The 19340-nt window shown below is 42.5% G+C and overlaps 1 protein-coding gene across 7 annotated transcripts in view; it reads left to right on the top strand.

The window, feature by feature from the left end:
* Positions 1-14468, top strand: part of TRAF1 (TNF receptor associated factor 1) — a 60395-nt gene extending 45927 nt beyond the window's left edge. For 6 of the 7 annotated variants that reach the window (XM_043530346.1, XM_027823529.3, XM_043530348.1 and 3 more), the window contains 6 exons: positions 4160-4231; positions 5441-5506; positions 6295-6741; positions 7271-7448; positions 8733-8881; positions 10192-14468. In XM_043530346.1, coding sequence (XP_043386281.1) covers positions 4160-4231; positions 5441-5506; positions 6295-6741; positions 7271-7448; positions 8733-8881; positions 10192-10410 — 1131 coding nt within the window. In that variant the 3' untranslated portion in view covers positions 10411-14468. The remainder of the gene's footprint in view (positions 1-4159; positions 4232-5440; positions 5507-6294; positions 6742-7270; positions 7449-8732; positions 8882-10191) is intronic. The other variant, XM_043530347.1, reaches the window with a different exon arrangement.
* Positions 14469-19340: the final 4872 nt, after the last annotated feature.

Raw genomic sequence — 19340 nt, 5'->3', positions numbered from 1 at the left:
CAGGATATATAAGAACTGTCATACCTGTATCATTGCTAAAGCTGCAGTAACTGTTTTGGTTTGCATTGAAAGTTCTCAAAATGTAGTTCAGTTCTCTAGCTGTAGACTCTGTGATCTCTTAGCCTGAGGACTAGGGATGCTGCAGAGGTTGGGATGGAGGACTGAAAAGTGTTGACCCTCCAGGTGGTTTAAGGAGAATCATTTTCCGGCTAGGAATTACATCCTGGAAGGACGGCCATTTCGACAGAGATGGTGGGAGAGTTGTAATGTGGAAGGCTCCAACAGGATAGTGAGGGGAAAAATAACGATGGGCACGTTTCCATGTCACATTTGTCACTAATTGCTCGCCGCCTTTGCAGTCTTGCCAAGAACTGAACAGGTTATGGAGACTCAACTCCCCTCTCATTTCTGTGGAAGTGGTCTCTCCGTAGCAGGAATGAGGCACACTCGCTGGGAAAGATTGTGTAGGAAGCTTGCACAGCTGCTGCTCGTTTTTCACCAGTTCCGTGGCGGAGGGGAGGGAGGGGAGATGGGAGAGGGAATAGCTGACTTCAGCCTGCTGGGCTGTCAAACAGGCACTTTCTACCACTAGTATGTCAGTGAGTGTTTCAAAAAGAACAAATAACTGAAAGTGGAAACATCTAACCACTTTAACCCTTCTGAAAGTGCAGGAGGCATACTGATACTCTGTTACCTGGAGAGAGAGGTCTGAGCACGGTGTTTTGATTCACCTTGCTCCTCTCTTCAGACGTGTGTGATACAGTAGGTTTGCCTTCAGAGGTTATTTGGTTTCTTTTTCCCATGGTGAAGAATTGTTTTCATTTCCTTCGTCCTGTTTAATCTGTTATCTAATACGGTTTTTTGTTAGGAAATCTTGGCAACCTGGTAGGGAGACTGGCCTTGAAATGTTGCCTTCCACGTATCAGTAGTTCCCATATTCCGTTTCGCAAGTATGTAATCTATGAGAAGAAGCTGTTTGCATCTCTTTTATTTTTATAACCTGGAGTATTTTCCACTGAAAACAATTTCAGTGCAGCTGGAATCAATTTTTTACCCTAATTGACAACAGGGAATATAAAATAGGAGCTCCTCTGCCTAGTCTAATGCAGGTCAGTAGCAACCAAACGTTGCTACCATTTGCTGATTCCTTGGTGGCCTATATGAAGTGAGTTTAATGCATTTAAACCCTAGCACAAAAAATGCCTTCCCCAATGACAACCTCTTTGTCAGTTTCAGCAAAGAACTCAAGGAATGAATGAGCTATGGAGACTGGAATGCCTTCTCAGCTTGGGAGAGATGGTCCCACCAGGGCCAGGGAGCTGGTACATAGGCAGGTCAGGGTGTGGACACTTGTTCAGCCACCACCAGTGCTTTGCTTGTTCTGTGAATAGCGTGTCCCAGTCTCCAGAGCAGACACCAGCTCAACACTCCATGAATCCTGGTTTAAAAGATTAAAAGGGGAGAGGGGGAGAGAGAGGGATGCTCTGCTTCTCCACTGCTTCAGAGCCCCTGCTTGAGGTTGTGAGCCGCTTGCCATGTGTGGAGGGAAGAGTTGCAAAGAGATTTGTGTTCTGCCAACCCTGCTCTCAACAATGTTGTCCTAATGCATAATTGTCCTAATGCATTATGGGTGTTTTTCATCTGTCCTGAATATGAGGTGAGAAGACTGGACAGAATAGACCCATGATCTGATCTACGGTAGCGAATCCCTTCCGATTTCCATCACCTCTATCTGTTACTGGAATGATGGAGACAGTATTTGTGATCTGGCTACAGACCAGTCCTATGGGAAATCATGTTTGCTGTACCATGTCGTGAACCAGGCTCATTTGCTTTTTGAAAGCCTGTTTAATGCTTATAAAATTGTAATTTCACAGATTATATGATCTGATTAGCTAAATTTGAGGCTATGTGGTATGCTAGCTCTGTTTATGTGCCCAAACTTCATTTACCCAGAATACTCTAGGAGCAAATAGAAAACCCTATCAGATACGTGACTTTCTCCTCTGTATAATTCTTAGCATCCTGATTCAGCATGTTTCAGACTTGTGTTAATGGCAGCTTTTATATGTCAATCTTACGTTCATTTGATTTTGGGTTCCACCATATCAAAAAAGAAACGGGAAAAGGACAAAGTTGCATGAACAAACAGACTAGGATAAAGAATAAAGAATAAAACAAAGGCACATTATAAATAATGTCTGAGATATAGAGTGTTCAGAAAGTGCCAAGGGGAGAGGAAAGACCTCTGGATGTGTTTTTGTGGAGCTAAAATGGAGACCTCGGGACGCTTTGCAGAGAAGATACTTTGTGGGTTCCTGGAACTGCAATGCTATACGAACTTTCCAGACTGCTAAAGAAAATGTACTGGCGAGCAAAGGCATTTATAAAGATTAAAGATGAAACCTCTGAATAGTTTGAATTGAAAGCTTGAGGGTTGCTATGTTAAAATACACAAACTACAGTCATGGTATGAACCAGTGTCTGGGGATTATTTTCCCCATCTCTTTTGAACCAAGAGGGTCAGGGAGTTTCATGTTAGCACTAATGCATTCTGCATTAGCACATCATGTCAGGAAATTTGGCCTCCGGCCTTCAGTGTGTTAGTGAATGAGATCTGATACAGCCCTGAATGTAAACCCAAGCTATATGAAGCCAATGCATGGAGAGTTTATATGTATATTTGCTTTCTGGTCCACAGTTCACCTGCATGTAACCGCATATAAATGCGATTATTAGGGTTTGAACTGGGTGAGACTTGCACATTGCCTAGACTGAGTTTTCCAGGAAGACTGTGTGAAGCATCTGTAAGTCATTTCTGAAAGTGCTGGGCCCCACATGTGAAACATCACACTCTGTACTTTCACTTAACAGGTACCACATCTGGCACTCCCTGACTGAAAATACCTACTATGCGAGGAAGAAGAGTAATTGGCTTAGCAGTTTAGCTTGGGAAATCTCTAGGTCTGCAGTTTATCATACAGTGGACAGCAGCAACTAATATTAGTTCTTTAGTCCAAGTTTCTGAACATTATTCCCTGTAAAGAAAAGCTTGAGAACTCTACAGAGATACACAGAAAGGTTTTGCAAATCTTTCTCCCATAATATGGCATTAGTACTGTTCTCCTCCCTTCTGATTATCTTTTAGAAAGAAGTTTTGTTCAGAAAAGATCCCCCCATAGCAAACAACCAGTGAGCTTTATTGCTGGGTTGAAGGCTATTAAAATATAACAAGAAAAGAGAGAAATACATTACAACTATATTGGGGCAGGGGGGCATATCCCATGCTTCTTTGTGTTGCAGGAAGATGAGCTGCTCTTTGATTCTTTTCCAGTGAATTGTGGAAGAACTTTTCTGTCCATCTGGGCACCCTGGGAGAATTGTGGGCAAGCACTGGAGGACTATCAGCACTTGAGTGGTTCAGCCTGCATCCTCCTGCAAAGTGGGTGGGCAGGTTACCAGTCTAAATGAAAGCCTCACCCAGCCTTCAGCCTACCCTAGGATGGGCCAGCTAGCTCAGGCTGAATGTACCACTAAACTCGAGCCAGAGTTTTTTGTGTGTGGATGGGAGGGTGGGTTAGGCACAACACCCGAATAAGAGCCCAGGTTAATTCTGCAGTAAAAGCATATTCTTAAGGTCAATGGACTTCCCTGATCTTTGGAGAAAGGTTTAGTTTCCTTAAGACCTACTTAACCCACTCAAACCATGTGAAAGTGAATAGAGGTCAGTACTATTTTAATTTATGCTTTCCCCCCAGCTCTTTGTCATGTAAATTACACTTCCTGAGACTCCCTTATGCGTCAAATGTGTGGACATTGGTAGGTCTAAGGAAGACTACATGAGTGCAAGGGAATCTAAGTTACTGTTGGCATACCGCTGCTGAATTTGGCTGTGCAAGGTTAAGTGACTTGCCCCAGGCCTCCTAGTAAATCTGTTCCAGAAACAGGGTTTGAATGTGCAACTCTTATTTGCTAGCTCAGACCTGATTCAATTTACCGGAGGCTCTCAGCAAGTAACTTCACCAGAGCTCACTTTTCTGTAAAATGGGGATAATATTATGTAATACACAAAGAGATTGTATTTCATAGAGACCTAGGTAAGGAAGCATCATGATTTTAGCATTGTACCCAACACTTTGTCCTCTTACTTTAATGACAGAAGCACACATGTGAAGGCAATTCATCGAAGGAACAAAAACGGATGCACACAGAAGGACCATCAAAGGAAAAGGTAGGTAAAACGTGAAAGGGCAATGTATTATTTTTGTTCTGTTCCTTGAAGTGCCAGCTCTTCATCTGGCTGACTCAAGCAACTTCACGGCATCTCCATATGGCAACAGTAGCCGGGAGCTTTTCACATCTGAAGATCAGTTGTGCTGATTCACCCTCACCACCCCCTTATTTAGGATTTCTCCTAAAACCTTGGAAGTTTTGTTTGTTTGTTTACTTCCTTTTCAACACTCAGGGGAAATCTGGTGAGCAATACAAGCGCTGTTCCAACACAGATGACACTAAATAACTTCTTAAAAAGACATGTGCCTTTGGGTGGAGAGGGAGAGGGCTGGATTCTAATCTCAGACCCCTTGGTGTGATAGAGAATGGGTCACCCTTTAGAGTGTGTTGCAAAGCACACTTCTCCATGCTTCTCTGGGAAGAGCAAAGTTAAGGATTTTGAGTTACTGGGCGTGGGGTCTTATTCTTTGTGGTTGGCTTCTTTAATATGGTGTGTGTGTGTGGGGGGGGTGTTATAGAGGAGTTGTCACCTGCTGATGATTGTGGTTTTATTATATTGTATTATTTTGGGGTCTGTGTTATACTGAGACTTGGGAGGGAGTCTTTGTATTTGTATTGAGGATATTAATCCTTGTTTTGTTTTTAGTGTGTGTACAGCACGTAGGGCTTGAATAGGCACTTGGTTGCACGCAAGGCTGTGTTGGGGGCGATCCACCATCATCCCTCTTGCCCCATGTGTTAGTGGATTTCCCAGGTTTGAGTGCTGCAGAAAGTGGCCCTTCTTAGTGATATATAAAATCAACAGTGCTTAAGAAGCTTGCAGGGCAGGCCATTGTTACAGGCATCCACAACAGAATATAATTACTGTCAGCATGGGCGAGATATGTCCTTGGCTGTGGTCTCAATCCCACCTGCTCAAATTTCAGGACACTGGTGACTAGAGATGGAGCCCAGGCCTCACACATGGCAGTGCATGACAAAATCGCTTGGTCATCAGTTCAAGACTTGGTGATTTGTCCGGCAGCATCTAAATGAATTACCTTTGGTTTTGCTATACAGTGTGAGGCCAGACCCTCGGTGAGGTTGCTCCATAGACTTCAATGGAACTACCCTGATTTACACCAACTGAGGATCTGGCCTAGTGGATTGTAGTACATAATGAAACCCTTGAAATTGGTACTTATTATTTTGTGGCTGTTTTTAACAGAACCATTCAACGCCATTGAACAGCAAAGAGGGTTGCCGGTTTTCTGAGATCGGCTGCTCGTTTAGGGTGAGTAAAATGCTGCCTGCACCTATTCTGGAAGGTCTCCAGTAATGTACAGTCGCTACACTCCAGCTGCTGGCGTGAACCAGCCCAGGCACTAAACCGAGGGTGGTTTCATTTGGTTGGGTTTTTTGTTTGTTTTTTTGGTAAAGGGGTAAAACTTAACCTCTTCTGGCAAAAAAGAAGGGAAGAGCATGGAACTGGCTTTTGACTGTCACTGTTCATAGGAGTGAAATTCAGCGGGGGATACACTGCAGGAGAAAAAGTATCTTCTACTCAGATTAAAAGGGGCGGTTCTGTAATTATTATAATTCTACAGCTATATCAGGTTTGATACTCTGTCACGTGTCAAACAGTCTCTGCAAGTTAACTGTATCCCCCACAGCATTAACTGGTTTCTAAATTCTGCTTTGGATTTTAGTGTGCTCTTACTGCCTTGTAAATAGACATGGCTCCTATATTTTGTGTGCAGTGCGTGTGTTAAATATTGATCGACTTGCGAATCTAGCTGTTTATTTGCATGGCACCTTGTTAAGTGGAGGAATTTTGAACAACTGTTTTCTTGTTAATGTAGCATATGTACATGTCATACACACACAACCGCCCAGGAGCTAGGCAGCCTGTTGCTGTCCTTTGAAGTCTGGCGCTATGGAGTCAGGCCTTTATCCTGAAGGCCTTACTTAGGTTTATCTCCCATGAAGTTGATGGGAGTTTTGCCTGAATAAAGGCTAAATGAGGATTTGTCCCTAAGTCAGTTACTTTAGTTCAATGACCGCTTCTTCTTCTCTCAATAGGGCAGCAAAGAGAAGACAAAAGAGCATGAAAAGACTGCAGTGGGGACCCACTTAATGATGCTGCTGCAGCATGTAAAGCAACTGAGGGCCAGTTTGTGCCCTGCTGGTGGAGCTGCAAATGGCATCATCCCACACTTAGCCACAGCAGAGTCTAAAGTGAAGGGTTTGGAAAGAAAAGTCTCCGATCTCCAGATCCAAGGGGCCCTGGAAGTCAGTGGAGATCTGGAAGTGGACTGTTTTCCTGGCTCATCTGTTTGTGAGGAAGAGTCAAGTCTGCAACGGCTTGTAAGGGAGAAAGTGATTTCTGAGCTGGAAAACAAGTTGCACGTGTTTGAGAATATTGTGGCGGTGCTCAATAAGGAGGTGGAGACCTCTAACCTAGAGATTGCAGCCTTTCGGAGGAAGAGTGGACTTGATCAAGGTGTAATACAAAGCCTGGAATTGAAGGTAAACATTTATTATGACCATGTGTCTATGTACAGTTTGTGTAGTTAGTACATATGCACAAAAATCATGGAGGGTGGGTAGGCATGGTCCAAACACAGGAATGGGAGCGAGGAACTCTTGAGTTCTAATCCCATCTCCAAAACTCCCTCTGTAGCTTTGGTAACATTTTCAAACCTTGGTTTCTAAAGTAGGCCTCTAACCCCATGTTTAGGCACCTAAACGGTATGGAGAATTAGGGGTGCTCAGCATTTCTTGGATTCAGGTCATAAGAGAGCAAGGCACCTTGAATCAGATACAGCACGATCCTCTTAAACCAACATTGTGCATTTTAAAAGTTACCTCTCGAGGTGTTTTTGCCTTCTATAATAATTAGTACATGAGGTTTAAAAAAAAAAAAGTGCGCGCGCGCACACACAACTCTCCATAGTGTGAGGCACAGGTGAGAGTCCTTGCATTATTGGGCTGCCTTTGCAGCAGAAGGTCCTCTAGAGAGAACAGAGTGGGTTTGAACAGGAATAATTTTTTCCAGATTGCAGAGCTGCACCGATGTCTGGCGCAGAAAGATGCAGGCCTGAGCAAACTCCATAAGCGTCTCCAGTCTTTCGAACAAGCGTCCTACGATGGAGTCTTTTTATGGAAAATTACAGATGTCAGCAGAAAATACCACGACTCTGTGACTGGACGAGTAGTCAGCTTATTTTCCCCAGGTAAAAAACATCAAGTATACACACTCCAGTAAAATCCAGCTCTTGAAAACCCAGCTGTTGTCTCAAGAATGATGCTCTTATCTGCTCTTTTGACCAGTGATTCTTTAAAATAGTGCCCAGATCTAAGACACTATTTATAAAAGGACACACTAGTTCTGTCTGTTTATAATACAAGGCAACTTCCGCTCTGTAGTTACAGTTTGACCCTCTCTACCTCAGGATTGTAAGGGAAGGGTGCCCAAAGGCCAAAATACAGGGCCAAGTGCCTAACCCAAGCAGCCATGTTTGATGCTGGGATACTTGCAGCATGGCTGGCTGTGTGGATGTCCAGCCACTCTTCAGAGGCTACTTCAGCCTAGTGTCACTAGTCTGACCGTAGCTGAATGTTAAAACGCCTGTATGCTGACCTTCGCTAGTGTACCTGCAACTGCTTCTGCACTCACGTTTTCTTTTCTGTTAGCTGTAGCAGTGCATATGTAGAAACGGGATTTATTTTTTTCTGAAAAAAATTGTTCTTCCATCGCGGGCACAAATAATAGCAGTGGAGCTGGAAACAGCTTGAATTACAGCCACAAGTCAGTGACTTAATGGTACAAAGGCCGATATTTGTGCTGGCAAAAAAAATGTCAATGGAATTTTGTGGGCCCCATTTGGACCTGTAAAAAGGGAAGGCACACTCTAGCCCAGCTGAAAAACTTGGCCTAGAAGTATTTAGTTCAGAAAATAAAAGGGTAAAAATAATATAGACAGTGCTGGATCTGATGTCCTCAAATAAAGTATCTAAGAAATGGTTGTGAAACATATGCTGTACAGCCTGATATTGCCCACAAGTTCAGTGTCGCTGCACTGTTTGTTGTACGTGGCCTTTCGTTTCAGTTTATTTGCCCTCTGACTGCTGCTGGTTACAGTGACATCTGCTGGATCTGCATTGCTTCATCCCAAGTAAAGTCATTTGATGTCACTCTGAGAAAGCCCTGAGTGGCTACTGCAATCATTTTCCCCCCCCAGGAAATGAAGTGATTAGATAAAACATGTGCTTGTGGGTAATTACAGATCAGCTTCACCAACGTCTGAGTCATTCAAAGGGCTTCCCCCACTGGACCTTCAGTGCTTGCAGCGGGAAATCCACAGGGTATTCTATTTAATCTGCCATGCTCATCACCTTGGTCTCAGAGCACCTGTTGCATTTTAAACCTGTTGCATATGTGAGAGCCTAGGAATACAGAATTTTTCAGAGACTGTTGGTAGGCTCTGGCCTGACTAACTACAAGTTCTAATTTTCAGCTTTCTACACGGCGAAGTATGGCTACAAAGTCTGTCTGAGGACTTATCTGAATGGCGATGGAACAGGGAAAGGAACACATGTCTCTCTCTTCTTTGTTGTCATGAAAGGGGAGTATGATGCTCTGCTTCCGTGGCCTTTCAAACACAAGGTAAAAAGAACATACTTCTCTTGTTCATAATGCTGAGATACTTAATTCCCCTTTGCTGGTTTTTCTGCTCTGGGGTATCACAGCTTTTTTTCTGCTGCATAGAACGTAAGGGTAAAGCAGTCTTCACACCTGATCGCACATTAGAAGCTCAATCCAGCTCCCACAGATGTCAGGCAAAGTCTTTCCACTGAGTTCAATGGAACTGAAGCATGGCTTCATTCCCCTCTCCTATCACTACAAGCCATGCTCTAATCCAAGGGCAGAATTCAGCTTTAAACAGGCTGGGATAGTACCCAAAGATATTGAGATTTTGTGCTTCTGCTCTGTACCATTTGCAAGAACCCAGAATCTCATATATCTTGAAACTCTGGGTTTGTTGTATCTAAAACTTTGTCTGTGATTAAGCCAAAGCCTATCATTATCATTTGTATATCTCCATGTACCTAGATAGTACAGGAAGTGGCTAAAGCACAGGAGTTGGAGTCGGGAGATCTGCATTCTGTTCCCATCTGTGCCATAAACTCCCTTGGGTGATCTTGGGCACCTACTCTGTGTCTTATTTTACCCAGTTGCACATATAGCTTGATGATCAGGAACAATAATAAAGGAAAGAGAGAAAAGGTTTAATGAGGTTCTGGTCCCTGTTTTAACGTTGACTCTGGTGTAGCAATAGTTCTGTACGCCCGTTATATAAATAGCCATAGTGCCAACCAGCCAACCAAAGAGAATAACGAATCAACGTTCAGAATTCATATCACTTTTAAAAGGTGTTTTTATATTTTATATTTCAAGCTAAATGACAGTAAGTTAATAAAAGTAATAATGAGCAGGGGAAATTCTAGACTGTTTACTTTGTTCATCCCTCCTTCATGTTTGCACACAGCAAGTCGATCTGTCTAGTTCAAATCCAAACCACAATGATAGAGTTACTTTAGCAGTCTTAACAAAACTCATGGGTTATTGTTTACGTTGTCAGGAGAGGGGGGAGAGGGAAAGTCTTTGCTTCATGTAATTCTCCACCTAGACAGAATTTTTGACTTCGTTTTATTTTACAAGTGGCAAAGTTTTAGACATTTGATCTGGGAACCATTATAATCTCCCTTGTTCTCATTAGCTGACCTTGCCAGCTGGGAAACATTGGTTTTAGTTTGCGTTTAGTTTTCGATAGAGTATTCAGCTGTTTTTTGTAGCACATTTGCACTAGTCAAAATGCACAGGGTCCGAATGTTTTTGTGTCTTTGATTTTTGTTTGTTTGTTTTGAAATGCAAGAAATCATTATTGTTCCTTTCTTCCCTCAATTATTTTTCAGGTCACATTTATGATGCTTGACCAGAACAACAGAGAGCATGTAATTGATGCTTTTCGTCCAGACCTGACTTCTGCTTCATTTCAAAGGCCAGTGAGCGACATGAATGTTGCAAGTGGCTGTCCCATGTTCCTCCCTTTGTGCAAATTACAGTCACCCAAATATGCCTATGTCAAAGAAGATACACTTTTCCTTAAGTGTATTATAGAAACAAATTCATAAACCCTGGAATGAGGCTACTTGCCAATATACCCATGCAAAGTCTCTCTAGGGAGAGCCCTCAGCTTGAATCCTTGTGTGTATTTTCATGCCCACACAAAATCCAGTGAGTCAGATCCTGCAGCTCCACTGAAGTCATCTACATCAGCTGCAGATCTACCCATTGTGTTTACTTTCTCCATAGTATCTTAGGCACATTGCCTCATGCCACCAGTACAAATGTCCTGGAGTATGTTGTTGAAAATTATCAAAATAGTGTTTTAAAAAAACCAGTTGATACTCTTAAGTTCCAAACTGAGGGACGGATTCTAGTCAGTCCCAGCACAGGTGCACGTGTGGGGATGGTAGAAGGAGCAAGCCTCTTCTTCCCCCTGCCCGCCCGTTTCCCTCCACATGTGTACACACATGTCCGGGGCTAGCCAGATTCCTGGTGGAGCATAGCCCCTGCTCCTTTCTTGTGCTCCTGTGGTTGCCAGACTTCTGGAAAGGAAGGGGTAAAGGCTGAGTCTTAACTCCGCACCCTTTGTAGAGAAATGCGTATGCTGTACCCTCTCCAAAGATTTGTATTCTGTCTATCATTGCATTGGGATTCAGATTCTCCAATCAGTCACACACAGAGACATACGCATCGGTGTGTAACTTTGAAAGCAGTGGGTTGTGGCTGAATGTTCATAACTTGAATTCCTTACACTGTATGATATGATTTTGGTGTTTATTTTATACACTGTATAAATATTCTTGCACATTAGCCATGTGATTGTTGGATTCAGCCAGATTTTATTGTGTCATATGAATCATTACATTGCATCATGTGAGTATGCCTTTGTTCTTACTAAAGGGAGGAGCCTGACTAAAGTAGGTGAGAAGAGGGAGTTCCCATTGTGGCCCTCAACACATTCCTATGTGCATCAAGAACCCCACATCCACTAGTTCAAGCAGCAGATAAATTCCGTCTGTGGGGTTTTTTAAGTGCTCAATCACTTTCTGAAACTCCAGGGCAAGTGACTTTATTGTACAATATTTATTTATTTTATCTTTTTTCTTTATTTTTTAATGTGCTCTGATGATGGGACCTTCCTCTGGGTCACAGTAATTTTTAAAATGTTGCAGTGGAAATGCTCACTAGAAAAGTTTGTGGCATTTATTTTTTTAAATAAAGCTAAGGAATGAATAACAAAAATTGTAAAGCTGGGAAGGCTGGCAGCTATTATATAATATGTATATTGGGTTCAAATACAACCCTTTATCCCAAAGAGAAAGTTACAAACACCCCCTTTGTCTCTACCCCATTCTTTCTCCATCCTAGTCCCCTGACCTCATAGCCTCATCATCACCTGCTCTCCCTTCTTACAGGCCATTCTGGGTGGATTCAGTGAAGTTCTTTTTGCTTTTGTTGCATGAGTTCCTGAACTTTCAGCCAAAACCATTGCAGCCTGTTTATCTTAGGGTTTTCTGTAGCACTGATCACTATAGTATCTAAGCACTTGGGATTTATGCCAATTCTTATGCACGTGAGTAACTTTACACATGAATAGCCCCTTTGATGTCTATGGGAGTTCTCATATGAGTAAAGTTACTCATGTGTTTAAGTTTAGCCCCAGTGGACCACTGAGAGGATTTTGAACCCAGTACACTTTAACCACTGATTAAATCCTGTCATGGGTTCACAGACTCTCTCACAGCTACAGTTACTCCCTGCTGAGAGCAAACTGAAAAACAGACACTGAGAAGAATGGAGTGATGGAACAAAACATCAACGAAGAAAGAAGAATGACTACGTGGTAGCAATTGGCCAGGGAAAACAGAAAATACACTTCCATATAAGATGAGGAAGAGAAGGAGAGAGACTGCAATTCTCCAATAGGTTGCAGAGCAATGAATTATTTTTGGATTGATGCTGTAACTCACAAGATTGCAGTGGTAACTCATGTCCCAGTCAAATTGTTTGAAAACCCAAATACTGCAAACAATCCTCCTGGTGCCACAGCAAAGGAGTCTCTGCTTGGTACTGCAGTGCACTCCTGCAGGGCTGTGGGAATTAACTTTTACTGTATAGGTCAGAAGTGCTGGGAAAATCTTTCCAATGTCATTTAACCGTCTTTCATGGAAAGTCCGATGGACAGGGATTGTGAAGGAAAATTTTGGAATACTGAAGTGTAATTCCAAAGATCTGCCATTGAATATGAAATCTTCAAAGAATGACAGGACTTGTGCCGCAACGCAGAAAGAGAAGCATATCAAAGCCCCATTGCTTGGGACATTGGAAACTAGCATTTACCAATATCTTCAAGTGAACAATTTGGCACGAGCAGGACACTGGACAATAGACAAACTAATGGATCTTTTCTAGTGCTGATTTCTACAGTGCCTTTGAACTCTGCAAGTCAAGTTTCCACTAAAGCAATCCTAAAGAGCAATGTAATAAGCCTTAATAGACACTGCATTATTTACAGTACTAGTGAAGTGAAGGAGGATGAAGGATAGTTAAGCACTGGAATAGGTTACTGGGGGGGATGTAGAATTCCCATTCTTGGAGCTATTTAAGACTATGGGAGACAAACTTCTGTCAGGGATGGTCTAGCTATACTTAGTCCTGGCTCAGTCCCGGGGGTTGAACTAGATGACTCCTTGAGGTCCCTTCCAGCCCGACAATTAAATAATTCTATGAAATGCACTCCTAGATGTAGGGTCATAATTGCCTTTAACACTGACGGGAGTTATAAATGTTTATTAAGAGGACAATAGATCTTTGAATAGAGTATAGAAAGCAAACTGCCAAAGCACATCAGACTATAGCCTTTAAAAAGCTCCAGTGAGTATTCCTATGGAATCTCTTTGCAACCTCCACTTCTCTGTAACAAGTTACACATGGCTTGGGATGCTTGGAAGTTGTCATGCATTTATCAGTTAATCGAGTGAATCAGTTCCACAGAGAAATCTGTATTCAGCAGACTAAAGGGCTTCAAGACGTGAAGTATACAATGAAAGACATTCTGGAGCCACTGTGGAATAGCCTGCTTCATTCACAGTAAATCAGCAGCACTGTTTTACATGTGATTTATAAGGGCTGACTCTGCCTGACATGATTATTTTAAAATGTGGACTTTAAAATACTGCCTATAAGTGCTGAATTTTTAGTAGTGCTTAGAAACGTGATAGAAGGGTGGCAGGAAAAAATAGTTCTGAGTTGTAATTAAAAACAACTTGTGTTAATATTGTGAGGAAAATCTGAGCCATTTGCTTTTTATAGAAATGGATTTTAAAATTCACTCCTTGCAGAAAATGGTTATCAGATAATTCAGATGCAAAACAAAATATTTAAAGAGATACTGTCAGCACCCTAACATGTGAGTTTGGGCAGGAGAAGGGCACAGAGTTCATAATATAACCCCCAATCCTGAATTAGATCAGCTTCCAGGATCAGGGCCCAAGAGAGTGAAATGGTTTCATTAAATTGTTTTATTCGTTTTAATCAATGAAAGCTTTTTTCATGCCAGAATATTTTCCTGTGCAGTGCTGGATGCCCAAATACCCCAGTGCTGTCCCTGATTCGCGAGAAACAGATGAAACTGTTTGTCTCCTTATATTGTGCAAGCTGAGTGAAATGCAGACCGTAGTTAGACATGCAGCAGAAATGGTGAAAAGTCCTTTTGCTCTTAATAATCTAAAGTGTTTTTGCTGACCCAGGGTTGGATTTTTCAAATCCCTTGTTTTTATCTTGACAGTGCCCTTTTCAATAATTAGTTGTAATGAAATATCAAATTTCCAAAAACTACAGACAAATAACTGAATAATCTTGCTTATGAAGGAGTTGGGTGTTCTCTCGCTCTCTCTTTTCTAGGCTTAATATTTTGCAAGCATGTTCAAAATGTTTTTTTAGGGGCAGAAAAGTATTTTTCCTGGAATGTCAGTCCATATGACCACTGTGAAGTAGTATGTGGGGAAAAAAATACTCTTTTAACTACCTGTGTAATTTTAGAAAGTGGAGTTTTTACATCAGCCATCCATATTCTCATGCTGTTTATTTATTTCGCGAATAAAGCTAATTTAATCTAAAAAAATGTGTGGGTTGATTTAAAAAATGGGGGTAACTGAATGACAGCCATTATTATAGCAGTTTATTTACAGACACAGCTGAACGCCCATATTTATATGGTAGTAGGACCCACTGGCCTCAACCAAAGTAAGGCTCCTGTTATGCTCGGCACTGCACAGATACATATGAACAGATCGTCTGTGTCCTGAAGAGCTTAAAATCTAAATGAACCAGACACACAGTCAGTGGGAGAAAGGAAGTGTTGTTATCCTCCTTTTACAGTGGGGGAATTGAGGCCCAAAAAGATGAAGTGACTTGTCCAAAGTCACACAGGAAGTCAGTGGCAGAGTTGAGAACTGAACCCCAAAAGATCTCCAGAGTCCCATTCCAGTACCTTAATGACAGGCCATCTTTTCCTCTCTGGTGGTGCAGGACGGTGTTGTCCAACATGTAACATTTTTATTTGCTGCAATATTGGATAAGTTTAAATATAAATGTTTTGTGTCTTTCTAAGCTAATACAATTCTAGGAAAGCTACAAAGGGTCATATGTTGCATCTGTCTCTCTTTTACTCAGCAGTGGGAGGGGAACCAGCTTCAGTCAGGACTGACTGTGTACGGACTTCCACATGTTCCCCGGGCAGGTTTGGTGGGAAGGGAATAACCCAGAGGAACCTAGCTAGATGCAGTGCCCCCTCCAACTCCAAGGAGCCAGCACCCCAGAGAGGGGTGTCAATTGAGGAGGAGGGGAAAGCATGCTGCAGAGATGGGTGTCTCCCCTCTTGTACGCCTCCTGTTCAGATTGAAGGCCACGGGCACATAGGGGAGCGGGCGGCCCACAAACCATTACTCAGGCAAACACCTCTCCCCACCCAAGAAGTGCTGCATTCTCCTGTGAATCAGTGTAACCCCACCTACATCAATATGGTTGCTCTGGTGGAACTGAGAGGAGAAGCTGGTCCAGTGTGAGTTCTGCCTGGAGGAATACTGCAGCCTTTGGCTTTGCCAGGATATGTTAAGAACCTCCTTGCTACTGCTGCAGACTGAAAAGGTGGTGGGAGCAGAGGGGGAGGGGAAAGCAGTTGATCCTACAAGAATTACTGCAGAGTAAGATAATGGCAGAGCTCTGCTTGGTTGCCATGGGAGTTGAAGTTGCTCCATACCTGTGTAAGCCTTCCTTCGCCCTCCCTGATTAGGGATCTACTTCTGCACCAGGGCTTTTTAATTAGCTGCTCTTGCTGCTTTTACGTAGAGTTGGCAGCTATTTCTCAGGAAGGATTTGCTGCTGCCTTATGCTTTTTTTTTTTAAACTTCGCTTTTTAAAAATTTCCCCTGTACAGCTGTCAGCATAAAAAGAAAGAGCAAAGTGACCTGTGCTTGTGCATGTGACAGAATAGACTCTAAAGGGTAGAGAATGAATGACTTCTTGGAATTTCTGTGCCTTTGCCTCCTATGATTTTATTATTAAAAATTATAGCGATTTTCCAAATCACATAAACAGTGAGTGTCCCATTAATGGCAGGAGCCTCGAATTACTTTAGATTGGAGATTAAATCAAACAGAAACAGAGCAAATTGCAAGAGCGGGGCCATCCAAACCTAGCTGAAAAAAGACTCCAGAGGGTGGGAGGTGGTATGCTGGGACTCCTATGGGCCAGATTCTGCCCTGTCACACCAAAGCAACCCAGTGTATAAATGAGAATAGACAAAGGAACCTGCTTGTAGAGGCAAATCCGGCTGCCTCCCACCATGACCCCTCCCCTCTGTGGGTGTGGAGGTCCCACAGCGTGGACGTGGGCAAGGGCGTGGAAGCCCATAGGTGTGACACTCAGCCTTGGCTCTCTGCATGCTTTTGTAGGGAGAGGTCAGGGGGCGAGTCCCCAAGGGAGCGTCAGCCGCTACTCCCCACTTAGAAGGGTGGTGATCAAGATGGAAGGGGGCCTGTCTCATGTGACGTGCAACTTTCCACTCATGCCCAGACCTAACCCAGCCTTACTTCAGCTGGGGAAGAACATGTCTGGCATTCTGGACAGCTGCTGGTCAGCTGATACATCTTGACCTGTTTTCCCCCAAAACCCCACATGAATATTTCCACAGCTTCACACCACAGGAGCAGGATAGCCTGGCCCACGGAATCAAATAAATACTTTCACTTCTGATTGTAGTGGTTTAAACAATATAATTCATCGCTGCAGCATGGGAGATGGGAGTGAGATGCACAGTAATATCTGTTCCTAGAAGAGCCCATGAAAAACCTGAGAGAACATTAAAAGACTCCAGTTTCTTCTAACTAAATGAAGTTCATGCCAGGTTCATTCATAAAGTGCTGATTAACTTTTAATATGTCATAAATTGTCACAGCTAAGCAATTCACAAATAGGCTATATAAGGCTTCTAGGTTTTGATGTTTGTTTTTCTCTCAATAAACTCAATGTTTATTTTGGCTAATTTTCCAGAGGTATATTTTTGGGGGTTTAAATTAATGTCCAAAGTATTTTTCAGTTTTTATCTGTTAAAAACAATTTTAAAAGTTAGTTGTTGAAGCATTTTAGTAGTAATTTGACTTCTAGTTACAGTTTTCAAATTGGGGTGTGCTCTTGGACTTAACACATAGGAAAAGCTATCAGGCTGCGTAGTCAGCATGAATTTATTGTTTAACTTCTCAGCACTGATTAGAAGCACTGTGGCTTCTAGTGGTTGGCAAATATTGGCCTGTAGAAGCGTGACCTCTACAGCATGCTTCCTGTGCATCCTCAATTTAAAAATCGCAAGCAACGAGACCAATATCATCCCATGCTTGTGGGACTATGCAGGTCCTCTGAGTAACTTTTGCCAGAGTATAGTAAACAGGCATTCATTATGTTGTGGGTCAGGCCCTCCTCGGGTGTAAATTGTAACAACTCCATTGGACTTCAGTGAAGCAACACTGATGGAGACCAGCTGAAGAACTGACCCCAGTGGTGAGGTGAGAAATCTCCATGTGGGGTAAATATTTGTGAAATCAGGTGGAGGGAAGGTGGAAACTGATGGGGGATTTGCCACTGTCAAGCCCTGAAACTGCAGCGCTGTTACATCGCTGAGTGATAGCTTTACATTATAAGGAAATCAACAGAGAACAAACATTGTCGGACTTTTGACTGAATCATTGGAATAACCGTCCATTCTTTCTTTGGCTTCTATAGATTTAAGGCAAGGCAGATCATGGTTGTCAAGACTTGTCAATCATGTGTCGTGTGGAACTTTGGAGTCTGACTGTGAGCGCTCTGTTCCATCAAAGAAGCACAAAATACCCAATCCACTAAGGAAAAAAATAGCAGTGAAATTGCAGCTGAACCACAATGTATCTTAGCAACATTTGTTTAGACCTCTCACGAGCTGGTTTCATAGTTCGTTTGAAGACTCCAGGAGCCTAACCTTTACCTACTGCTATGAGCACAGAACGGGCACTCCTGAGTTCTAATCCTAGTTCTGATGCTCTCCAGCCCTTTGGCCTTGAGCAAAGCAGTTAGTCTTTCTGGCTCTGTTTCTCCGTCTGGGGATAAAACCTACCACACAGCATTAACATAGTTGTACAACTCTTTGATGGTTAAAAATACTATGTCAGTACTATAAAAATGCTAAGAGTTACTGTTCTCACATGCATGCAGTTCACCAGCTTCTAATTTACTCCTTTGTATAAGTGGTTACCTTTCAGTATTTCACTTTTTGGATAGAGATCTTTGTAAGGCATGAAGGAATAGTGTAGACATTTAAAGGCTAGGTGGACATATTACAGAAATAGAATGATTTGGGGAAAGGAAGATGTATAGAGCAAACTCAACAACATACAGCTTCTGCATAGTTACACTAGAAAGTGCCAAAGGAACATTTTTTATTTTTCGTAGAGAAACAAATGAATATGGCATGGGAATGGCTTTTTATGTTTCAAAGATGTGGGGGGGGGGGTGACTATGTTGCAATAGCTCAATGATTTTATCATTTCTTTTATTTTTTCTTTTCTAATGGACTGTGATAACTTTTTTTCAGAACAAATCTTGCCAGATCAGCTTGCTGGCTTAAAAAACAAATTTGACTTTTGACAAAATTGGAAAGTGAGTGTGGCTGGAAGTAGGCACGGTGGGTGTCTCATGTCTGGCTTTTAGCAAAGAGTTTGCTAGTGTCTTGCATAATTTCTTCCAGTTGGCTTGGAAGTGAGCAGTGTCAGGGCCAGTGGATCATAAACAAAAGGTGATGATAAGCAGCAACGTCTGGAGTTTTCGGGAAGCCTCCAGTGCATTGTCACAGGAGTTGGTGGTAGGTCTGGACCTGGGGAAGATCAACATCCTTTATCTGGAAGAGGAGGCACGCAGCACCTTAAAGAAATTCACCGATGTTGCCAACGTGGGTGAGGGTAGTGGTGCAAACACCAGTGAGGACAGAGAAATTACAAAATAGGAGCTAGACAGGCTAGAAACAGGCAGGAAATAACAAAGGAAGGTTCATATGTCAAGGAAAAATACTCTGAACTAAATATTCAGTGGAAGGGAGCCATTGGAAAGCAGCCATGAGGGCCAGTAGAGGAAGCACCTGGGATACAAACTTGCAATGCAATATAAGCAGGGGAAAGCATCAATTTGATTTGGGGCTGCATGAGTTGAGACCTCCCATCATGTGGCCTAGAGGAGGCGTTGGTTGTTCTCTCTAGGATTCTGGAGAAAGCACTCCTGAAATATGGCTCACAGTTCTGGGAACCTCAGCCCTAGCAAAATATTGGTGAATTAGAAGGAGATTGGAGAAAAGCAAAAATAAATAATTAGGAGGCAGATAGGAATGATTTAGAAGGAAAGGTTAAAAGAGCAAAGTATGAATCACTTGGCTAAGTGAGGGCTATCCATGTACAGATACTTGTAACCTGTAAAA

Source organism: Chelonia mydas, chromosome 16 (assembly GCF_015237465.2).
Source record: "Chelonia mydas isolate rCheMyd1 chromosome 16, rCheMyd1.pri.v2, whole genome shotgun sequence".
NCBI lineage: Eukaryota > Metazoa > Chordata > Testudines > Cheloniidae > Chelonia > Chelonia mydas.
The sequence above is the reverse complement of the archived record's forward strand: the minus strand, read 5'-3'. Positions and strand labels throughout refer to the sequence as shown.